A 17,451-nucleotide genomic window follows, 5' to 3' on the forward strand; every position below is an offset into this window, starting at 1 on the left:
TCGCAATTAACGCTGGTTCAAGAGAGGATTTAAAGGCATGCAAGCAGCTTACTAACTTTAATAGTTAAGGCCTTTAAAAAGCTTACTAAAGGCGCAGCTATAGTAGCGCATAAGCTAGTGTTGGCTTAAAGGGAGATTACTGGGCTTTAAGCAGCAAATAAGGCTGCTATGCGACGTAAATCGCATAAAAGAAAGCAATTACAGCAGGAGGGAGTCCTAACAGCTAAGGAAGGCCTTTAATTAACTACTCTAACTAAGTTTAGGGCACGTAGTAATGGTAAGAAGGCAAAGAAGCAAGTGCGTGCTAAAGGAGGGGAAGTAACCTAAAGACGCTGTACAAAGTGCTATAATGTTAGACATAACTTACGTACATGTAAGAAGGCTATAGAAGATGTTTCTAAATAATATTATATACTGCACTACTGTATACAAGGCCAAAGTAGGCTAATGTGAGCTATAATAGGGTAGAAATTTGGTGTGGTCTTGGCAGAGTGATCCGCTTACCTGTTTGATCCGCTTACCTGTAGAGTACGTTATAGGTTGTTCTATATATTAATTATATATTATACTGTAAGGCGCGTTATATATAGCTACAGCGCGTTATATAGTAAGGTTTACGTCTTATTTATGTACCTAGAGCGCAAGCTGTATTACAGCCTCTTTTAAGGGCGTAGATTTATGTTGTTGTTAAGTTATCGCGTTCTAAGGTAGAATGTTAGTGTAGTCTTAGCAGAGTGGCCGACTCGCCCGTGTGGCCGACTTACCTGTGGAATACGTTACCTTTATAATAATATCCTGGAAGTTTTAGATTATCCTACAAGGCGGTTGTTGAGATAAAGAGTTGTGATTTTTGTGGTTTTTGGTGAGATTATGGAGTGTTCCACTCGCTTGGTATTCCACTCGTCCGTAGGGTACGTAAGAGGTTATCCCTACCTGCCGCCTCTGGCTGCCTTAGCTATTACCACCCGCTGCGGCTGTAATATCTCATTTCTTAGTAAACATAGATAAGTCAAATCAATTATAAGCATTACTTCACTACTATACCACATATAGCTATTGTGGGTGGCTCCACAGCCTTATCAAATATCAAGCGGTGAGGTGGTTTTCGGGCGTTGCGCGACTCCGGGCGTTGCGCGCACGGACACGGTACCGGTACCGGTACCTAAGAATCCCGCGGCCCGCACCGTGACGTGCGTCAGCACGGACTAGTAGAACACAAGTGCAGCCTGGTTGTGAAGCAGATCTTAGATGTTCGATGCATCTACAGCGAAACCAAGGCTGCTTAGCAGTATGTTAGACGGGGTTGACCTAAAGGCAGGTGAAAAAATGAGTGTAGGTGCTATTTGCGACAGGCGCTGGTGCAAGCCACTACAACTCTGCTAGGTAGAAGAACGCGTCGCGTGCACACGTTGACATCGGCTTGGCTGACCCCGCACCTCGTTTGGGAACATGCGTAAGCTCGAACATCGCTCCTCCTTCTCTCCCTCCTGCCTTGACCCCTACACCGATATTCTGGCTCTTGAACAGTGCACTAGCTACGGAAGCTTCTCAGCACACTCGTGCAGCGGATGTCACTCAACTGCGGAATGTGAGCTCGAATGCTAACAGACAAATCGGCAAACCCATCGATACCTCTGTCGTGCTTTCAAGAAACTGGAGGGTTCCCCTGTTTCTTCTCGGTCATCATCATCCCACTTCTTAGCGGTTTAATTATCGATGATCAATCGAGGTTGCAAGCCACAATTGTGCTGACTTGAGACCAAAGAAGCTGGAATGGCACACGTTGAGCCAGATTTGACCGAAGCTCTCCATGTTCCGGGCCAGTCAGGTTACATCTGTTGTGGCATTCAGATCGTTCGAGGAAACATCCTGCAGGCCAGATCCAAGTTCGTTGACCCTCTCCCTATCTGTTATCTCGATGATTTTGATATAGAACAACTATCTCTGAACGACACTTTGCATGTTGAGATCAACGCAGTCTGAGCAGACGGCTGGGACGGAAAGTTCTGGAAAGGTCCCATCGCTGCATACTTGAAGGCTAGTAACAATCTAAACGCGAAGAAGATGGCAGATATGATATTGGTTGCGTTTCGCAATGCGATCGACTATCTAGCTTATATCGGCGAAACTGTAGGAAGTATGATAGACTGGCCAGGCTCTGAAGCTTTCTTAAGCAAACGCGTCATGGAGGAGACATCTGGCAAAGATACAGGAGTGCGCATAAATTGTCGCGGTGATAGTGCAGGTGACCCTGCCCGTGACTTTCTACGGGCGGACGTCCCACGGTCACACCCACCGTTCATGTGTTTATAGAAGGCGATGATTTTGGAAATAGCGGAACCTTGACAAGACTTGAGAAGAAAGGCAGGTTCTTGCATAAAGTTATATGGCTTTTATGCATGAAGGTCGGAAGACGGCGGCTTCGGTGAAACAATAAGTCACGTTTTTAATGTACAATGTTGTGCGACGTTATTCGTACAAAGCAAGGTGGGTATCTGTTAAACGCCAAATACTTAAATGCAAGTTCGCATCATTTTCAAAGTCACTTAGTACCATCAAACTTGTTTGAGCTGTTCTGCCTTTCGACCTAAACATGTCTTCCATTAACACGATGCTGACACCTTCATCTGAAGGCTACGAGGCGGCTCGCAATGGCTATTTTACTGAGCGCGTTCCAGATATCAGACCAGCTGAGATCCACACGCCCTTTACGACCGCCGATGTCCAGGCAATCATGACCGATGCCAAGAGTCGCGGTCTCAAGGTTGGAGTCCGTTCGGGTGGACATATCTTCACATGCGCATCGCTTGTCGAGGGTGGTATCCTTATCGACACAAAGAAACTTAATAAAAGTGTAGAATACGACAGCAGAACTACAATTGCTTCGTTCAGCCCGGGACATACGGTCAAAGAGCTGGCAACCGAATTTGCTGCTATTAAACGTTTCTTCCCCTGGGGCCACAGTTCCGGCGTTGGCGTTGGGGGGTTCTTACTTGCGGGTGGCCAGGGGTGCTTTGTGCGTGGATGGGGCTACACCAGTGCTACGTGGGTAACGCAGCTCGAGGTGGTGACAGCAGGTGGGGATGTGGTTTTGTGCAGCAAGACTCAAAACCCTGACCTGTTCTGGGCTGCACCAGGCAGTGGAAGAGGTTTCTTCGGAGTGGTTACAAGAATCTGGGCCAAAACAATTCCGGCACGAAGGCTGTTCGACATGACGATTATTGTTGACTCCACAGAGATTTTCAAGCCATTGCTCAAATGGGTTTTGCAGACTTCAGAAAAGGTTCCAAAATACGGAGTGGATCTGTTCTTCCTTACCTTTCGGTCTGACATGGAGAAGCCCGGCGATGGCGAGGAATCCGATCAAAAGCGGATTATGTTCGTTATAAACGAGACTATATACGCTGACTCGCTGGAGGAAGCCAAAGTCCTTGCAAGCCCGTGGGATGAGCTTCCGGAAGCTTTTGCTAAATTCCAGGTGCAGCGGGTTCCCATGGCAGAGCGGAGCTGGCCGGAACTGTGGGGTTTACAGGAGAAGTTCCAGCCTGAGGGCGCTCGCTGGAACGTGGATAGTATCATGACGGATCCGAAAGCGAGTTTGGATGAGGTAAGAGTAGCTCCTTCCAAAAGAAGTAGCCAAAGCGGTACGTAAGGCTCACTAGAATCATAGCTCGTGGATGGTATTACGCCGGCATTGTACGAACTACCCACACGGCGGTCGACGGGCACAGTCTGCCCCCTCGAATACTATCCGGACGAAGCGGATCAAGCACTTAGTCTACCGCAGAAGTGCTATGTATCGTCAATGACCTGCTGGGAAGATGCAGCAAGAGACAAGGTCAATGATAAATGGGTGCGCCGCGTGTACGAACAGGCAGCCAAGGTCAGCTGCGGCATCTATGCGGCCGACATCAATCCGAAGCACCGGCAAGCCAAGGTCAGTATACGATACGGGATACCATATCCCAACTCAGATCCACAATATAGCACGTATGATAAATTGATAGCGAAACTAACTGCAAACAGGTCATGACAGATTCAGCACTATCCAAATGGATGCGAATTCGGGCGGAATGGGATCCCCATGAGACCTTCGTTGGCTACAAGGCCTTCTTCGAGCAGGAAGAAGCCACGGGACCATAATTATAGCACCGTGACAAACAAACAAAGAAGTAGAAAGTGCATAAATATTGTATTGTTGGTTTTTCATGGCGTATCTCTAGTAGACAATCGATATATGCTATACAGAGCGGTGCACAGACAGCAAGCCGCCGGTGTTTTTCAAGTCTCAGATGAAATGAGTCGTGATGACTGAGTGGAGCTGACTAAGAGTCTCCAAGTGACAGGAGAACTACCTTGAATGGAATAGAAAGACTGAAAGAATTCACACCATTCGCTGGATGGCGTCTACCTAGGGTGCTGTAGATGTTCAGAAGCGATCTCCGTCTTACCTCCGTCTTATCTCCGTCTCTCCCACAGCAACGTACTACCTATGTACTTGCAAGACGCCCAGAAACCCGTGTAGTCGATCAAAACCGCGAAGATGGACATACCATAGCAGCATTGCCTCAACGCCCCAAACTGTCTCTGCTATGTCTTTGAAATCCTTTGAACAGATGTTCCGGCAGGCTCGACGAATTTTGTCTATAGTCGCGCTCGCAACCGCATCAATTGAGATAGGCGAGAAATTACAACCATTTCGACTGCTTAACTTATCTCCGGTAGCCTGTAGATGTTCCAGACTACCTGGCAGCCTATGGCAATCTGAAGCCCTTGCCTTCGCCCTTAGTAGCTACGTATACGGTGATGTGGTTCGCATTGAGCGTCAAGCTGATCACAACCATCGCAACGTTGCAGTGCGTTAAACGCGGACTCTTCCCTCTGGATTTAACGGCTGACATCGAGGACCTACCGCCTAACTAGGCGAATTTCGAGGTGCTGCCGTCCAATGGACATGGCAAGCCGATTTTAACGCCAGCGAAGGAGATGATCACCCTGAGACGCCTAATGAGCCACACAGGCGGATGTTACGATCATTGAGAAGAATCGCAATGCAGAGTTTATCACCAATGATGCTAAGGGGATGAGCAGAGCGCTTAGCCTCAGGACACGTAACGTCCGACAGATTCTCACTCAGAGGCGCAAGCAAGACTATAAGACACAGTCACGTAATATTCTATAATTCCTACAATAATCCTACGGTTCCTGTGGCCCCCTCTCCCTACAGGACTTGATAAGAAACTGTAAAAAATTATGGAACAGCTTTGGTACATAGCAAATCGGAACATAACCCTCTAAATTTATTTTTCCTTTCAAAGCAAGATTATTATCAGAATATTTAAACACTATTTAAAAATAATGTATACCATATGGGCAGAATTATAAAGGGTAAGAGAATAAAATTTACTAAGCCTCTACTACACTCTACCGTATAACGTACCCTACGGGCAAGCCGCTTACCAAGCAAGCCGCTCACGCTGTTTTACTAAAGAGAACCAAGAATCTAAGGCTTGATAACTGTAGATCTACTAGATATAATTCTTTAAAATTTCTCTAGGGTATTTCTATATAAGTATTGTAGGTTAAGCTATTGCTTATTAATGTCCTTAGTCTCCTAAGAGTACTATACGCGCTTATGTAGCTAAGGTAGAGTCAAATTAATCATACTAAAACTAATAGCAAAACTCTAGTATATAAGGAGTTTGCCTAGTTTTGGCGTAGTAATTGCTGCTAAAGTTCTGTTAATAGCTGCGATAGTTGTTAAGATACAACGCGTTAAAATATAGTGTATCTGAGATGATTCGGGCGCTGCGCGACTCCGGGCGTTGCGCGTACAGACACGGTACCGGTAAGCACAGCTGTCCATTCCCCGCTGTCAGCAAATCAGCCAGTGTTGAGACTCGAAATCTTCACTCCCAGTTATCACTAAACTTGTCTTCATGAAATTGTTATCGGTTTACAAGCTCATCAGTAATATAAAACTCTTACATAGAAAAAGCTTTGTTCTGCGGCTATAGCTATTTGGTGAGTAGAACCGCAGCTGTTGCTTCTAGATTTTACAAACGCGTGTAGATGCTCCATGGTTCTCAACGTTCTGCACAACGCCGATACTGAGCCAACAGATTCAGAACAGGAATACACATTCCTACAGCCTCTGCCCCAGAGGTAACAAGTTCATCGTGTTTCTCACAAGTGATTAGCTCTAAGCAGCTAGCTCCTCCAGACCTACTTATAGGCTCTCCACTAAAAGCATCGGGAAAGAAGGCACAGGTCTACTGATAAAGATATTTATATTGATTGTGTTTACTTAGTAGAGGATCCTGACCTTCAGTTACCGTGGGTGGAGATTGGGGATCTAATCTATGCTCTGAGATTGACGGTTTCAGCACCGTGAAAGCTCTGATACTAGTGCTGCAATAAAAAGAGTTTGCCCTTTTGGCTACTTTGACCGCTGGCTGCGGGTGGATGGCGCATTCTCGTACGCAACCTGCACTGTTCTCTCAAACAGGATTGCCTCCTCGCTGTCATCATCGCCATTCACGGCTCCGATTTCGACCCTGGTCTCGCGTTGACCAAGTTTCTTGCTGTCCCCTCGAAGCTTCAGTGGTATGTCTCCTGCATCCTCGGAGTCGTTGACTGTGTTCATGAGAGTGTCGAACTCTCGTTTTGGCCTGGTGGTCGCACTACCCCATGTGCGAAGCTTGGGTCCGTCACTCCCTTTGCCGGATGGGTTCTCGGTATATTCCCCAATGAAATGTGGGGCGACGTGCCTGAAGAAGCGACGGAGTGTTGGCAGACAACAGCAGATCACCAGGAGGTTGGATTCGACCAAGCTGTACCGTCATGTGTCAGAAGAGATCATTGTGTATCAGAAAGAATACTTACATCCACAATGTTCCCTCACCAATGACCCAGGTTTGATCCATAGATGTCAGGGCGGGTAGGAGAACGATCAAGCGGATAATGGACGTGACGATAGTGCTTTGCCAGTCAGCTTCGAACAGATGTGTAACTTCAGTTTCCAGGGTTTACTCTTACATGGAACCAATGGTAAACATGCCTGTAAGTCCAATCTTCTGCTTAAGTGGCATCTGTAGCTTCCAGATCATTGGTGTAGGCAGTCCCAGAAGTATTACATCTGTCGCAATCCCAACGACAGCAGTTGTGATGTAAATCGCGCCTCGGTTGACACACTGGGCAATAGGCGCAAGAAGAGGGTCCCAGCTTGCAGCAACTGGCCGGCAGGCGAACAGGAGACTGAAGAAGATTCCAGTATAAGCGCCCATGATAAGGACCAATGTGGTTTTGACTGCAATTTGAAAGAAGACGCTGGGACTGAGGCGAGCGTAGAACAGACACAGCGAAGCTTTTGCGCAAGCTGTGCAGAGAGCATAGACGAGTGGAGCGGCGAGAATAAGTCGAGAGTAGAGACCGTAATCGTCAATGGAAATCTCCCATGCGTGTACACCCATTACTCCCCGCACCCACCCGTGTATTAGGATTACTTGCGTGCCAATGGAGAAAATCCATGCGGCCAGCACAGCTACTGCATGATGTTAGCAGAGCTTTCAGACTGCAAATTGAACACAATCTTACTGTCTTCCATTTGGAAAAGTTTCATCAGACGAATTCTGGTGTACAGACGCTGTAGTAAGAAAGCTAGCGCCAACAAGTTCTCCACTACGACGACCGTGTATACCTGGGTCTCGAGTTGACGTTGAGGGTTCTGGAAGTTGACGACATAGCCAGGTGGAGGTGGCACCACGGTCAGTGTTCCGTTGATATCTGCCATAATTGTGGCAGAAGCTGGAGTGTAGAAGAGATGCAAGCACGGAGATACGGTATTGGAAATCCAGTCGGGTCTTGCTGCTTTTCAGCACCTACTTGCGCAATGAAGCGCCAGCAGCTTCAGGTTCCTTGATCGTCGGCCCTTGCTCTGCACGAACGTCTTGTCGATGACTAGGAGATTTTTTGGAGTTGCTTGCATGTCAAGCGGCCCGTCTTCCGCGTCACGCAATGGATCTATACCGACGGGTCACGTTCCTTCGCGCGACAAGATCAGGCATAGCTGCCCACCAATGTCTTCAATTGGCTAAAGCTCCTAGTTGCTTCCTTGTGCCAAGCTAGAGGATGTCAATGTTATCGTAGGAAAGTACGAGATGGACCGATTGCGTGGCGCATCTTTTGGGTACTTCGATTGACGATCGTGTACGGACTCGACTCGCGATTCTCCATTGTGAAATAGAGACTCAACTCAACACAAGGGAGTCCATCAATCGCATTTCTTATACCTTGCGAAACATCAACGCCTAACGATAGAATCAACGTCAGGGTACCACTTATTGGGCATATTCGTATGATTGCGGACGGCGATAAAATCGCCAAAGTTATCAAAAATGTTCCAAAATATGTCTGGCCTGCCACTCGTACTTCGAGTACAAACAACAGGGGTATATTGCCATTTATTTGTACAAACCCATCTCACTGATATGAAGCACCTGATATGGACGACCTGCAACCTCTGTTACAGGATACTGAACAATCAGCTGACGAGTGTGAAAGCCGGCCTTGTTTGCTACGAGTAAGGCCTACGCGCTAGATCCTTCGTGTGTGACAGGTTCGTGACGGGGAAGGTCTCGCGCTTGAGACGGGCCGAACCAACATGGCGCAAGCACAGGCGCTCGCTCCGCTCCACTGCTGAAAGCAGTGTCAATGCCGAGGTAATGCCTGTTTGGATTCATCGACCTTCTCGATTCGTTGTACATGTACGCTGCAGGTCCAGACTATGCTGCTTTATGCAGGCAGGGGCATCATCCTTCGGCTGTCTCTTTTTGTTTGCGCTTAGCGGAGAATAGTTCTTGGAATTGATAAGGTTTTTTCGCATTTCGCATTTCCAGAGCACCAACCCTTTGGTAACATACGATCTCGGTATTATTTGCAGCATGAAGTCCTCTCTGTCGTTTGGAGCACTCCTGGGCCCGTTTGCCTTCTTGGCAGATGCGGCTGTTATATCGAACGATACTTGCGTACGTCGATGATTGGGTGCGGAACGCTGCTCACGGCCCGGCTAACAGACCTTCTACAGTGCAAAGCGCTCGAGCGCGCGGGGTTTGCCTACGTTCTTTACCCCAGCGATGAGCAGTACCAGAACCGAACCTCATCGTATTGGTCAGTCAGTGCGCAGCTGAGTCCGAGTTGTATTGTGCAGCCAACTTCTACTGAAGAAGTCAGCAAGGTAGTCAAAATCCTTGTAGCAGAGACTGGCTGCCAGGAAGATCAATTTGCGGTCCGTAGTGGCGGCCACACCGTGTGGGCTGGCTCAAACAACATCGACAAAGGCGTAACTGTTGACCTTGGTCTTATCAACTCCACCACTCTGGACGCTCAAACCAACATCGCATCTATACAGCCAGGCTCCCGATGGAATCAAGTCTATGCAACGCTTGACCCAAAAGGGTTGACGGTGGCCGGTGGTCGAGCGGGCAGTGTTGGTGTGGCGGGATTTCTGACTGGAGGTGGCAATTCGTTCTACACTGCGCAGCAAGGCTTTGCATGCGACAACGTGAAGAACTTCGAGGTTGTGCTTGCCTCTGGGTACGTTCGAACGGCTATGGAAAGGAACGTTCAGTTGACGAATGCCCAGGGATGTTATCAACGCAAACGCCAACAACAACACCGATCTGTTCCAAGTGCTCAAAGGAGGCTCTGGGTCCAACTTTGGCATCGTCACAAAATTTGACGTGCAGGCTTTCGAAGCTGGCAAGTTGTGGGGTGGTACGATGGTCTACCCGAAGTCCGTCGGACAACAACACATCGAAGCATACCAGGCGTGGACCGACAACGTCAACAACTATCCTCAAGGATCTTCGATCATCTTCTGGAGCTACCTGCCTGACATGAATGATACTGTGATCCTCGCCGCGTATGAAGATACTGCGGGTAATGTAGCGCCACCTGCATTCGATAAGTTCCTGGCTATTCCAGATTCCATAGCTTCCACGATGAGAATTGCAAGCCACAAAGAGTTGACAGACGAGCTGGAGCAGCCCGCAGGCTATCGGTAAGTCAATTCGTCATCTGCCTTTCTGGCACCAGTCTGCTAACGACTGAACAGCGACATTTGGTACACCCTGACGTTCAAGAACGATGTACGCATCTACCAGAAGATCGTTGAACTACATGAGCAGTTCGTGAATGAGTGGAAGGCCGAGAGTTCTGATCCAGACTTCATCACTCAATGCATGTTCCAGGCAATCCCCACCAGCTTCTCCAAGCACAGCGTGGAGAAGGGAGGAAATGTTCTGGGTCTCGACAAAGAGACAGACAACGTTGTCATGCTTCTATATGACATTGCTGTCAAAACCCCAGAGCTCGAAGTTCTCGCAAGGGAGAAGCTCCAAGCCTCTGGACAAGCAATGAAAGACTATGCTGCCAGTCTAGACGGCTTAGTTGACTTCACCTATCTCAATTATGCCGATAGATCTCAGGTACGTAAACATGCTTTTGCACGAATGGTGTGAGTCTGACAATCGTCAAGGATCCCTTGCACGGCTACGGTGCGGAGAATGTGGCGAAGATCCGTGCCGCTGCCGCAAAGTACGACTTCGAGAGGTTTTTCCAAACCCGCGTACCAGGTGGGTTCAAGATATCAAGGGTTGGTGCGGCTGCAAGTAAGACGGAGCTGTGAGTTGCAGCGTATAATGTTTAGGTCAAGAAGACGATAATGTCGCTTTAACGTTGGCGATCGAAAGTTGTAATTCAGTAACTAGAGGTAGTCAATCTGAGCAGTACGCCCTGGATGAGACCGGTCTCTTACAGAACTAGGCTCCAAGCCTATATTGATCTGGAATTCGTACATGAGCATCAAGCTACAGAGAGGATTAGTTGCTGGAGGAGCTTCCGGACTTAGGATAATTCCGGCCAACCTAGACGAGACGACGGAAATGAGAGTGACGATGGCCCTTGAAGTGACCGCGACTAAACGCTGTAGCTAGGTAGGTCGCGCATGGGTCAGTGTCAGCGATTAAAAGCTGTAGCTAGGTAAGTCGCACATGGGTCAGTGTCAGCGATATTAAAGCAGGAGCCCTAGACCCTGATCCAGAAGATATAGATACCGGCAATATTGACTAGATTGATAGCTCAGATCTTGTAAGGCACCGAGCGGAAAGAATGTCGATATTGGCGCTGCTTCTTAACTGACGGACGACAACGCAAGAGCAGCAGGCGACTCGATCCAAGGTGTCGATATTGATGGCACCAAATGCAAGGCACGAAACTCGATGGGCTACATGAGCGGCCAGTGGCGATGGGCCCTGGGACGAAGAGAGCGGTTGACAAATTGAGGGATTCAGCTGGACAGAGCTGGCTGGCACGCTACACATCTCATGTAGAAGCTGACGGGTTGGAGTAACAACACTTACGATAAAGAATTACGTGTTGGAGCGTCATTTTTGCGCCTTGGCGTGGCCCGATGGAGTCTAGCGAGGCTGTGGACCCGCGCCAATGATTGTCACGTGCACTGGTCCTTGGCAGGGCCTGTCTCGCCCTCACGTCTCTCTCCTTCCGCCGATATCGACTGCATCGGAATACACACGCATCCATCAGATCACGTGCGTACTCTTCAAGAGATCTTCGGACCACAGACCAAGGCACGGGACCAGTGACTCTTCCGCCGATGTTTCAGCCTCAGCCACATGTGCACATATGTTGAGAACGGTGCTGGCTCGTGCCATCTCATGCGTTCTGAGCCGACGCAAAAATACTTCTACGCGCTATAGGGATCGTGCACTGACCCTCGTGGAGACCGGATGTTGCAGTATCCCGTCCACCGGGCTGCACATCTGCTGACAGTACGCTCTTCGTCCTGCTTGTCGCCGCAACCGCCGTTTGGCCGTTCGCAAAACTGCGACGCAGAGCTCCACGCCGCCTCACATACGCCGCTACTGTTACTCGCACCGCCTCAGATCCACACAACAAGGACAAGATAGTCAAGGCCATCGTCGAGTCTGATTCTTGCACGACGCTTGAAGCTTCAAGAGAGCCAACAAGGGTAGGATAATATACATTGCCAATTCCTGGCTCATTAAAACCATCGCCGCTGTCACCGTCAGCTACGGTTCCAGCTGCAAGGCTACGTCGACACTCTATCTCGTCACGTCGAGACCCCTCGATGCCTCCGAGCACATAGAAGATGCGGATGCCAGAGCTCCAAACATGTTGCCATCTTGGATCCTTTCGCGGTAGTGGAGACCGCCAAGGCCCTGAACAACAGTGGAGAGGCAACAGACCAGAGAACGCAGAATCGAGTAGAAGCCCCAGTAAGACGCGGTTGAGGGTACCCATTAAGGACAAAGCGAGACTGACTAGAGGTTCGCTCGCCGGTCTAATTCTGGACCCAACCATACCGTGCCTGTGTCGTATACTAAGTCTTTGATACGCTTCTCCAAGCACTTATCCCCCGAGGAGTCACCAAACAAGTGGCGTAAAGCATGCACCCAGAAGAATAGTGCAGAGACAGATTCGGGTTTGGATTTTGAGGCCATGATTGGTGATCAAACCTACGCTGCAGGGGCTTCAGCGCATGCCCGATCCCAGAAGAGTTGGTTCGTGCCAGTCGTAGCGATGAACTCGCCTTGCTCCAACGTGTATGTAAGGTAAGCGCAGTTCTGGAGGCCTGGGTTGAAGAGGTAGCTCATGCACGTAGCCTCAGCCAAGCAAAGACTGGCACATGTCGCGACGTCCGTAGTAGAAATGAGGTTGAACGAAGAAGCGTAGTACTCGGTCTTGTTGGCAAAGCCTTCCACGCCACAGATGTTGCCAGGTACTGGAGCTGCGTCGCACTCTCCGAACGCGCCCTGGCAACCCGTTCCGCAAAAGGCACTAGTGCCTCCACTACAATTTCACATCAGCCTTTGTCTCAACTACCCTAGGCATGGAGAACTTACCAGTAGCCGTATTGCGAGCAACAATCGCCAAACGTTGATCCCAAGCAAGTCAGTCCGTCGGAGCTTGCTCCGCATGCCCCATCGGTGGAAACCGCCTGTGTAGCCGATGGCACAGCGGAGGTAGTCCTGGTGGCAGTGGAGAATGAGGAGGGGGCCAAGCTCGACGACGATGCTGGAGTGGAAGAGGATGATGGTTGGATCGACGTGCTGACGGCACCGCAGTTCCCAAAGGCATCATTACAGCCAGCACCGCAGTAGCTGCTGGTGGCTCCGCACCATCCGTATTCACTGCAACAATCGCCAAATGCCGACCCTGAACATGTGAACCCTTGGGTTCCACCGCAACTTCCATCAGTGGAAATCTTCACGTCTGGAACGGACGAAGACGATGTTGCAGGGACGGAAGACAGCAGTGTAGATGAGGAGGCTGATGTGAAGAGAGTTGAAGAAGACGGTGCGGATGATGAGGGCGATGTTGCAGGGATAGAAGATGATGTCACAGTGGACGAGGTGGTAGATGCTGTGAATGGTGCCGAATTTGCTGAAGTTGGTGCTACAGACACAACAATCACTTTCGTCGATGACGTTGTTGATTTCATCAATGTTGAAGACGGCTTTGCTGGTGCTGCGGATGACTTTGCAGAGGTTGGAATGGACGAAGTGCAGTCACCGAAACCAACTTGGCAGCCTTTCCCGCAGTATGCTGAGGACGAACCGCAAAACCCGCCCTTGTTACAGCAATTCCCGAATATCGAGCCCTTGCAAGTAGGTTGGTTTCTGGACTGTTGGCCGCAACGAGCGGTAAAGCTTCGTTGGAGAGCATCGGCCCCAAGGAATGGAAGGGCCGCAATGGCCAATAGAAGAGCAGAATGCATAGCGAACGAAGATGAACAAAACGAGTGACTGAACAGGGTTACAGGGTCGAAGCCGCTGCGCGAGATTTGAAGAAACCAGGCGATCTTTAACGATTGTCAACTGCCAATGCAATAGGGGGGAACAAGAATGCTCTGAGTCTCAGGTCCATGTTGGGAAGCTAGCTAGACTGGTAGGGGGCAGCCGCTATGCTGTTCGCGATGTAGCCAAATTAAGGATCTGCGAGATCCCCACAAAATAAGATGCCACAGTCCAGATAAAGGTCGCTGCCGGCCACCCGGCAAATACCCGAGCGAATGACCTGCATCGTCTTCAGCCTTAAAAGAAAGCGGCTCCACCGTTTCACTGCTGCCATTGGAGCGAATGCAAAGATACGATCCCTACACTGCCTCGTCGAAGGTGTGGTTACAGTGCATTGCCACAGCAGCAGCGATGCTGCACGCCATTCTGCGCATGCCAACACTGAAATTCCATTGCGAGACGTCCACGCAGCTGAAAACACACGATGTAGGTGATTCTGACATGCGCAAGTGGCCGCCACCAATAGTCGCAAGGGTAGCGTGCGACCTAGCTCGGCTGGGGCCGCGGAGCAACGTGCGGAAGCGTGCCGTCGTTTACGAACCACGCTAAAGAACATGTTAGGTCCAGGAGTTGTTAACGTGCACCCCCATATATGGTAACGTACGCCCCCATAAGCCTATATAGGCTAGATTCGGCTGCAAGGCAGCCAGGGACCCCGGCACATCTGTATTGTATGGTATTGCCACCAAGCCCAGACGCGCACGCGTCGTTGTTTACCTGCCGATCGCGATCCTAGTCATCCTTGATGCATGTTGGTGTGGGTGAGTCGATTTTTGACGCCAATTTTGATGACTATCTATCTGCCCGTTGGGTTGATTTGACAATTATCTATCTACTGCCCGTTGTATAGATTTAACTGCCCTGCCCAGCTATAGCTCCGCGCTGGCACTGCAAATCTGAAGCTATCGTCGTAGTCAACTACGTTGTTTATGGTGTTGTTGATGGTGATAGACGTCGCTGGCGGCGGCGGCAGCGGCGGCGGCGGCGCCCAGTACTGCGTTTGATCTGCCAATTGTCGCAATAGGTGCTGAAAGTAGCTGCCCAGAGGCGCTATCTGCGCGTTGTTGTGAGGTTGTTAGGGCAGGTAGAGAGGATTGTAAGCCATTAGTGGCAGCGGTTAATGGCTTAGGTGCCCATACGACGGCGGAGGCGTTGCAAAGTGAGGCTGCTGCCACAGCAGAGGCTTTGCAAAGTGAGGTTGCTGCCGCAGCGGCTGGCGAGGCGTTGGCGATGGATGAGGTTGCTGCCGCGGCGGCTGGCGAGGCGCTGGCGATGGATTTACTGGTTGTGAGCTGATTACTATGAGATTCTTAGCAGGTATTGCTTGTACTAGGTCTATCCGGCGCGGCATCAGCGCCTGGGTTAGCGCTGAGGCACTGGGTATATTGCCATCAAGCCGCTTAAATAGCGATGGATCGCGACGATTACCTCGTCTGCCTGAGCCAGCTGTGTGGCGGCGAGCCTTGTTGCGTTTTTGACGCTCAACACGAGGCTCTAGAGGTCTTGATAGCGGCGGAATTGTTGCAGATTGTGTTGTTATAGATTGTGAGCGATCAACCCACCAGTGTAGGTCAAAATCGCTGGGTTGTAGCAAGCCCAATCGCTCTAATATTGCAGCAAGCCTGTGCTAATAAGGCATGCTAAGCAACTGTGTATAAGTGCCTGTACAGGGCTTCGATTGGTGGTTTATAGAGTCGCGGAGTCGCAGATCGTTGCAGGCAAGAGAGTACTGTTTTGCTGTCAAAGCCAGCGCGTGGCAAGTAATCCGAGTAACAACGCCAGCAAAGATAGGGTGCTGGCAATCAGCTCGGATACCTCAATTCTGCATAGAATTAAGGTAGTTAAGGTGCTCTAATTGCTCTGTGTATAATGATTTAAGCTTATAAAACAACTAAAGTACGTTAGCAGTGCTGCCATTAAGCCATAATTTAATAACCTGGTGTGCTCCTTCAACCTTGCTCGTTGCAAGGAGGTCATAATGGAGGTTCTGGTTTACCTAGTAGTTAACAAGCTTGTCTTTGTGGTAGCCAAACCAGTATTAATCGAGGTACCCATGGGCGGCTGGGGAGAGTTTTTTAATAGCAGCAAAGTTAAGCTCATATTCCTCCTCTGTTTTTGAGTATAGAGTCTTGTAATAGAGCTCTGTAAACGTCAGCGTACTCTCTGTATCTACCCATCTTGTCCCTTCACAACAACAGCCAAACTGAGTTGTTAAGACCTGCCTAACGTAGCTAAGGACGTCCTTGTTCATGTGCCATCTACACATAACAATCTTAGGCTAATTAAACACTGAATTAAGCGCGTTAATGGCAGCTAGGTTGTTGTCTGTGATAAACAGGCGTACATTAATACCCTCTGCGTTAAACAGCTTGTGTAACTAGTTAAAAACCTATTAAAATGCTGGCTTATCCTTTTAACGCATAAGGACAACCCTAAGGTAGTTTATACAATTGTTGCTGTTTAAGCCTACTAAATTAAGCATTAGTATGCCGTATTTGTTTGTCTTAAAGGTGCAGTTAAAGAGGAGGACGTCTGGTGACTTCTTAAAGTTTGTAAGGCATTTAGGGGCAATTATAAGGAGAAATTTAATGTGTTGTTGCGCGTTAACCTCTATTCTAATATATTGTTAGTTGTTTTTAGCCTATGTAGCGACTGTGCGGAGTCCGTGCAGCGACCGTGCGCGCGCAATCCAGCCAATTAGAGGCCACTGTTTCAATATTAGATCCTTAACACTATAGAAATATCGTAAGATTGCACATACCGATGCCACCACCCACACTCGTCCATCTCTAGCACTAACTGCTCCACCTTTGTTTTTATGCCTAGCTTCATCCTTAAGGCCTTCTAATACTTGTTACGGACGTCTTACCGTATCCAACTTTGTCCTAGAAATGCTGCCTTGATCGCGCTGAGGGCGGGTGCAGCCCCTCTAGAGCTCTGGATAATAGAGACAACAGTCACCCGCTCCTTGTTGGTAAGCTCTCTTGTCTCTCTTCTGTTCCAAGCAAAGACAAACCTGTCCTTAACAGGAGGATGGTTGTGTATACACAATTTGCGCTCTTCTATGTGTAGGACTCTCTAAACTGACGTCTCTAGGTTTCTGCCATTATCAGCAGCCAGCCAAAACGCCATTAGACAGTCAGTACGCGTGCTAGCAGCTCCGCGACGCTTAACTGCACTGTTACTATTATTAACTCTCTTTAATAGTATCTTACGTCGCCCAGCGTTGCTGCAAGCCATCTGTAGACGGTAACGTCCTCCTCTTAACCATTTATCACGCCTATATGAGACACCGTAGTCCTTCGCCCATTGAAGCACTGCAGCTTCTGCGTCATCTAGGGTCTTGTACAAGGCCTCTAGAGGCGGCTCATAGTCTTGGAGTTTGTACAGAGTGTTATCCCACAACCCATCAAGGTCTACTTCAGCGACTAGTGGGTTGCGGCGTTAACGTTTTCGAGCTCTATAGGCGCGTCGACGGACCGTGCAACCAGGTACAATATCTCCAGCGTTGTTGTAATCGCTAGGAGTCTCTGACCTGTCCTCTTCTTCACCC

General features: G+C 49.2%; 4 protein-coding genes across 4 annotated transcripts, besides 10 other annotated features; 2 read left to right on the top strand and 2 right to left on the bottom strand.

The window, feature by feature from the left end:
• Nucleotides 1-536: part of a mobile genetic element that runs on past the window's edge.
• Nucleotides 518-779: a mobile genetic element.
• Nucleotides 780-791: 12 nt separating this feature from the next.
• Nucleotides 792-920: a dispersed repeat.
• Nucleotides 921-927: 7 nt separating this feature from the next.
• Nucleotides 928-1,149: a mobile genetic element.
• Nucleotides 1,150-2,593: 1,444 nt separating this feature from the next.
• EKO05_0001783 (uncharacterized protein) lies at nt 2,594-4,143 on the top strand (the record flags this gene model as incomplete). Its single annotated transcript, XM_038942378.2, has 3 exons — nt 2,594-3,607; nt 3,671-3,937; nt 4,027-4,143. The coding sequence occupies 3 exons, from the start codon at nt 2,594-2,596 to the stop codon at nt 4,141-4,143; spliced, it is 1,398 nt and encodes a 465-aa protein (XP_038795250.2).
• Nucleotides 4,144-5,432: 1,289 nt separating this feature from the next.
• Nucleotides 5,433-5,489: a mobile genetic element.
• Nucleotides 5,490-5,573: 84 nt separating this feature from the next.
• Nucleotides 5,574-5,832: a mobile genetic element.
• Nucleotides 5,801-5,845: a mobile genetic element.
• Nucleotides 5,846-6,439: 594 nt separating this feature from the next.
• On the bottom strand, nt 6,440-7,792 carry EKO05_0001784 (uncharacterized protein; the record flags this gene model as incomplete). Its single annotated transcript, XM_038942302.1, has 4 exons — nt 6,440-6,833; nt 6,886-6,981; nt 7,039-7,546; nt 7,597-7,792. 4 exons carry the CDS (start codon nt 7,790-7,792, stop codon nt 6,440-6,442), a joined length of 1,194 nt encoding a protein of 397 aa, XP_038795251.1.
• A 1,150-nt stretch (nt 7,793-8,942) lies between these two features.
• Nucleotides 8,943-10,687, top strand: EKO05_0001785 (uncharacterized protein; the record flags this gene model as incomplete). Its single annotated transcript, XM_038942379.1, has 5 exons — nt 8,943-9,026; nt 9,086-9,594; nt 9,644-10,060; nt 10,115-10,487; nt 10,538-10,687. The coding sequence occupies 5 exons, from the start codon at nt 8,943-8,945 to the stop codon at nt 10,685-10,687; spliced, it is 1,533 nt and encodes a 510-aa protein (XP_038795252.1).
• A 1,870-nt stretch (nt 10,688-12,557) lies between these two features.
• EKO05_0001786 (uncharacterized protein) lies at nt 12,558-13,819 on the bottom strand (the record flags this gene model as incomplete). The annotated part of the gene is made up of 2 exons (XM_038942203.2): nt 12,558-12,891; nt 12,945-13,819. The coding sequence occupies 2 exons, from the start codon at nt 13,817-13,819 to the stop codon at nt 12,558-12,560; spliced, it is 1,209 nt and encodes a 402-aa protein (XP_038795253.2).
• Nucleotides 13,820-14,464: 645 nt separating this feature from the next.
• Nucleotides 14,465-17,451: part of a mobile genetic element that runs on past the window's edge.
• Nucleotides 14,858-14,885: a tandem repeat.
• Nucleotides 15,113-15,174: a tandem repeat.

Source organism: Ascochyta rabiei, chromosome 3 (genome assembly GCF_004011695.2).
Source record: "Ascochyta rabiei chromosome 3, complete sequence".
In the NCBI taxonomy this organism is placed as follows: domain Eukaryota; kingdom Fungi; phylum Ascomycota; class Dothideomycetes; order Pleosporales; family Didymellaceae; genus Ascochyta; species Ascochyta rabiei.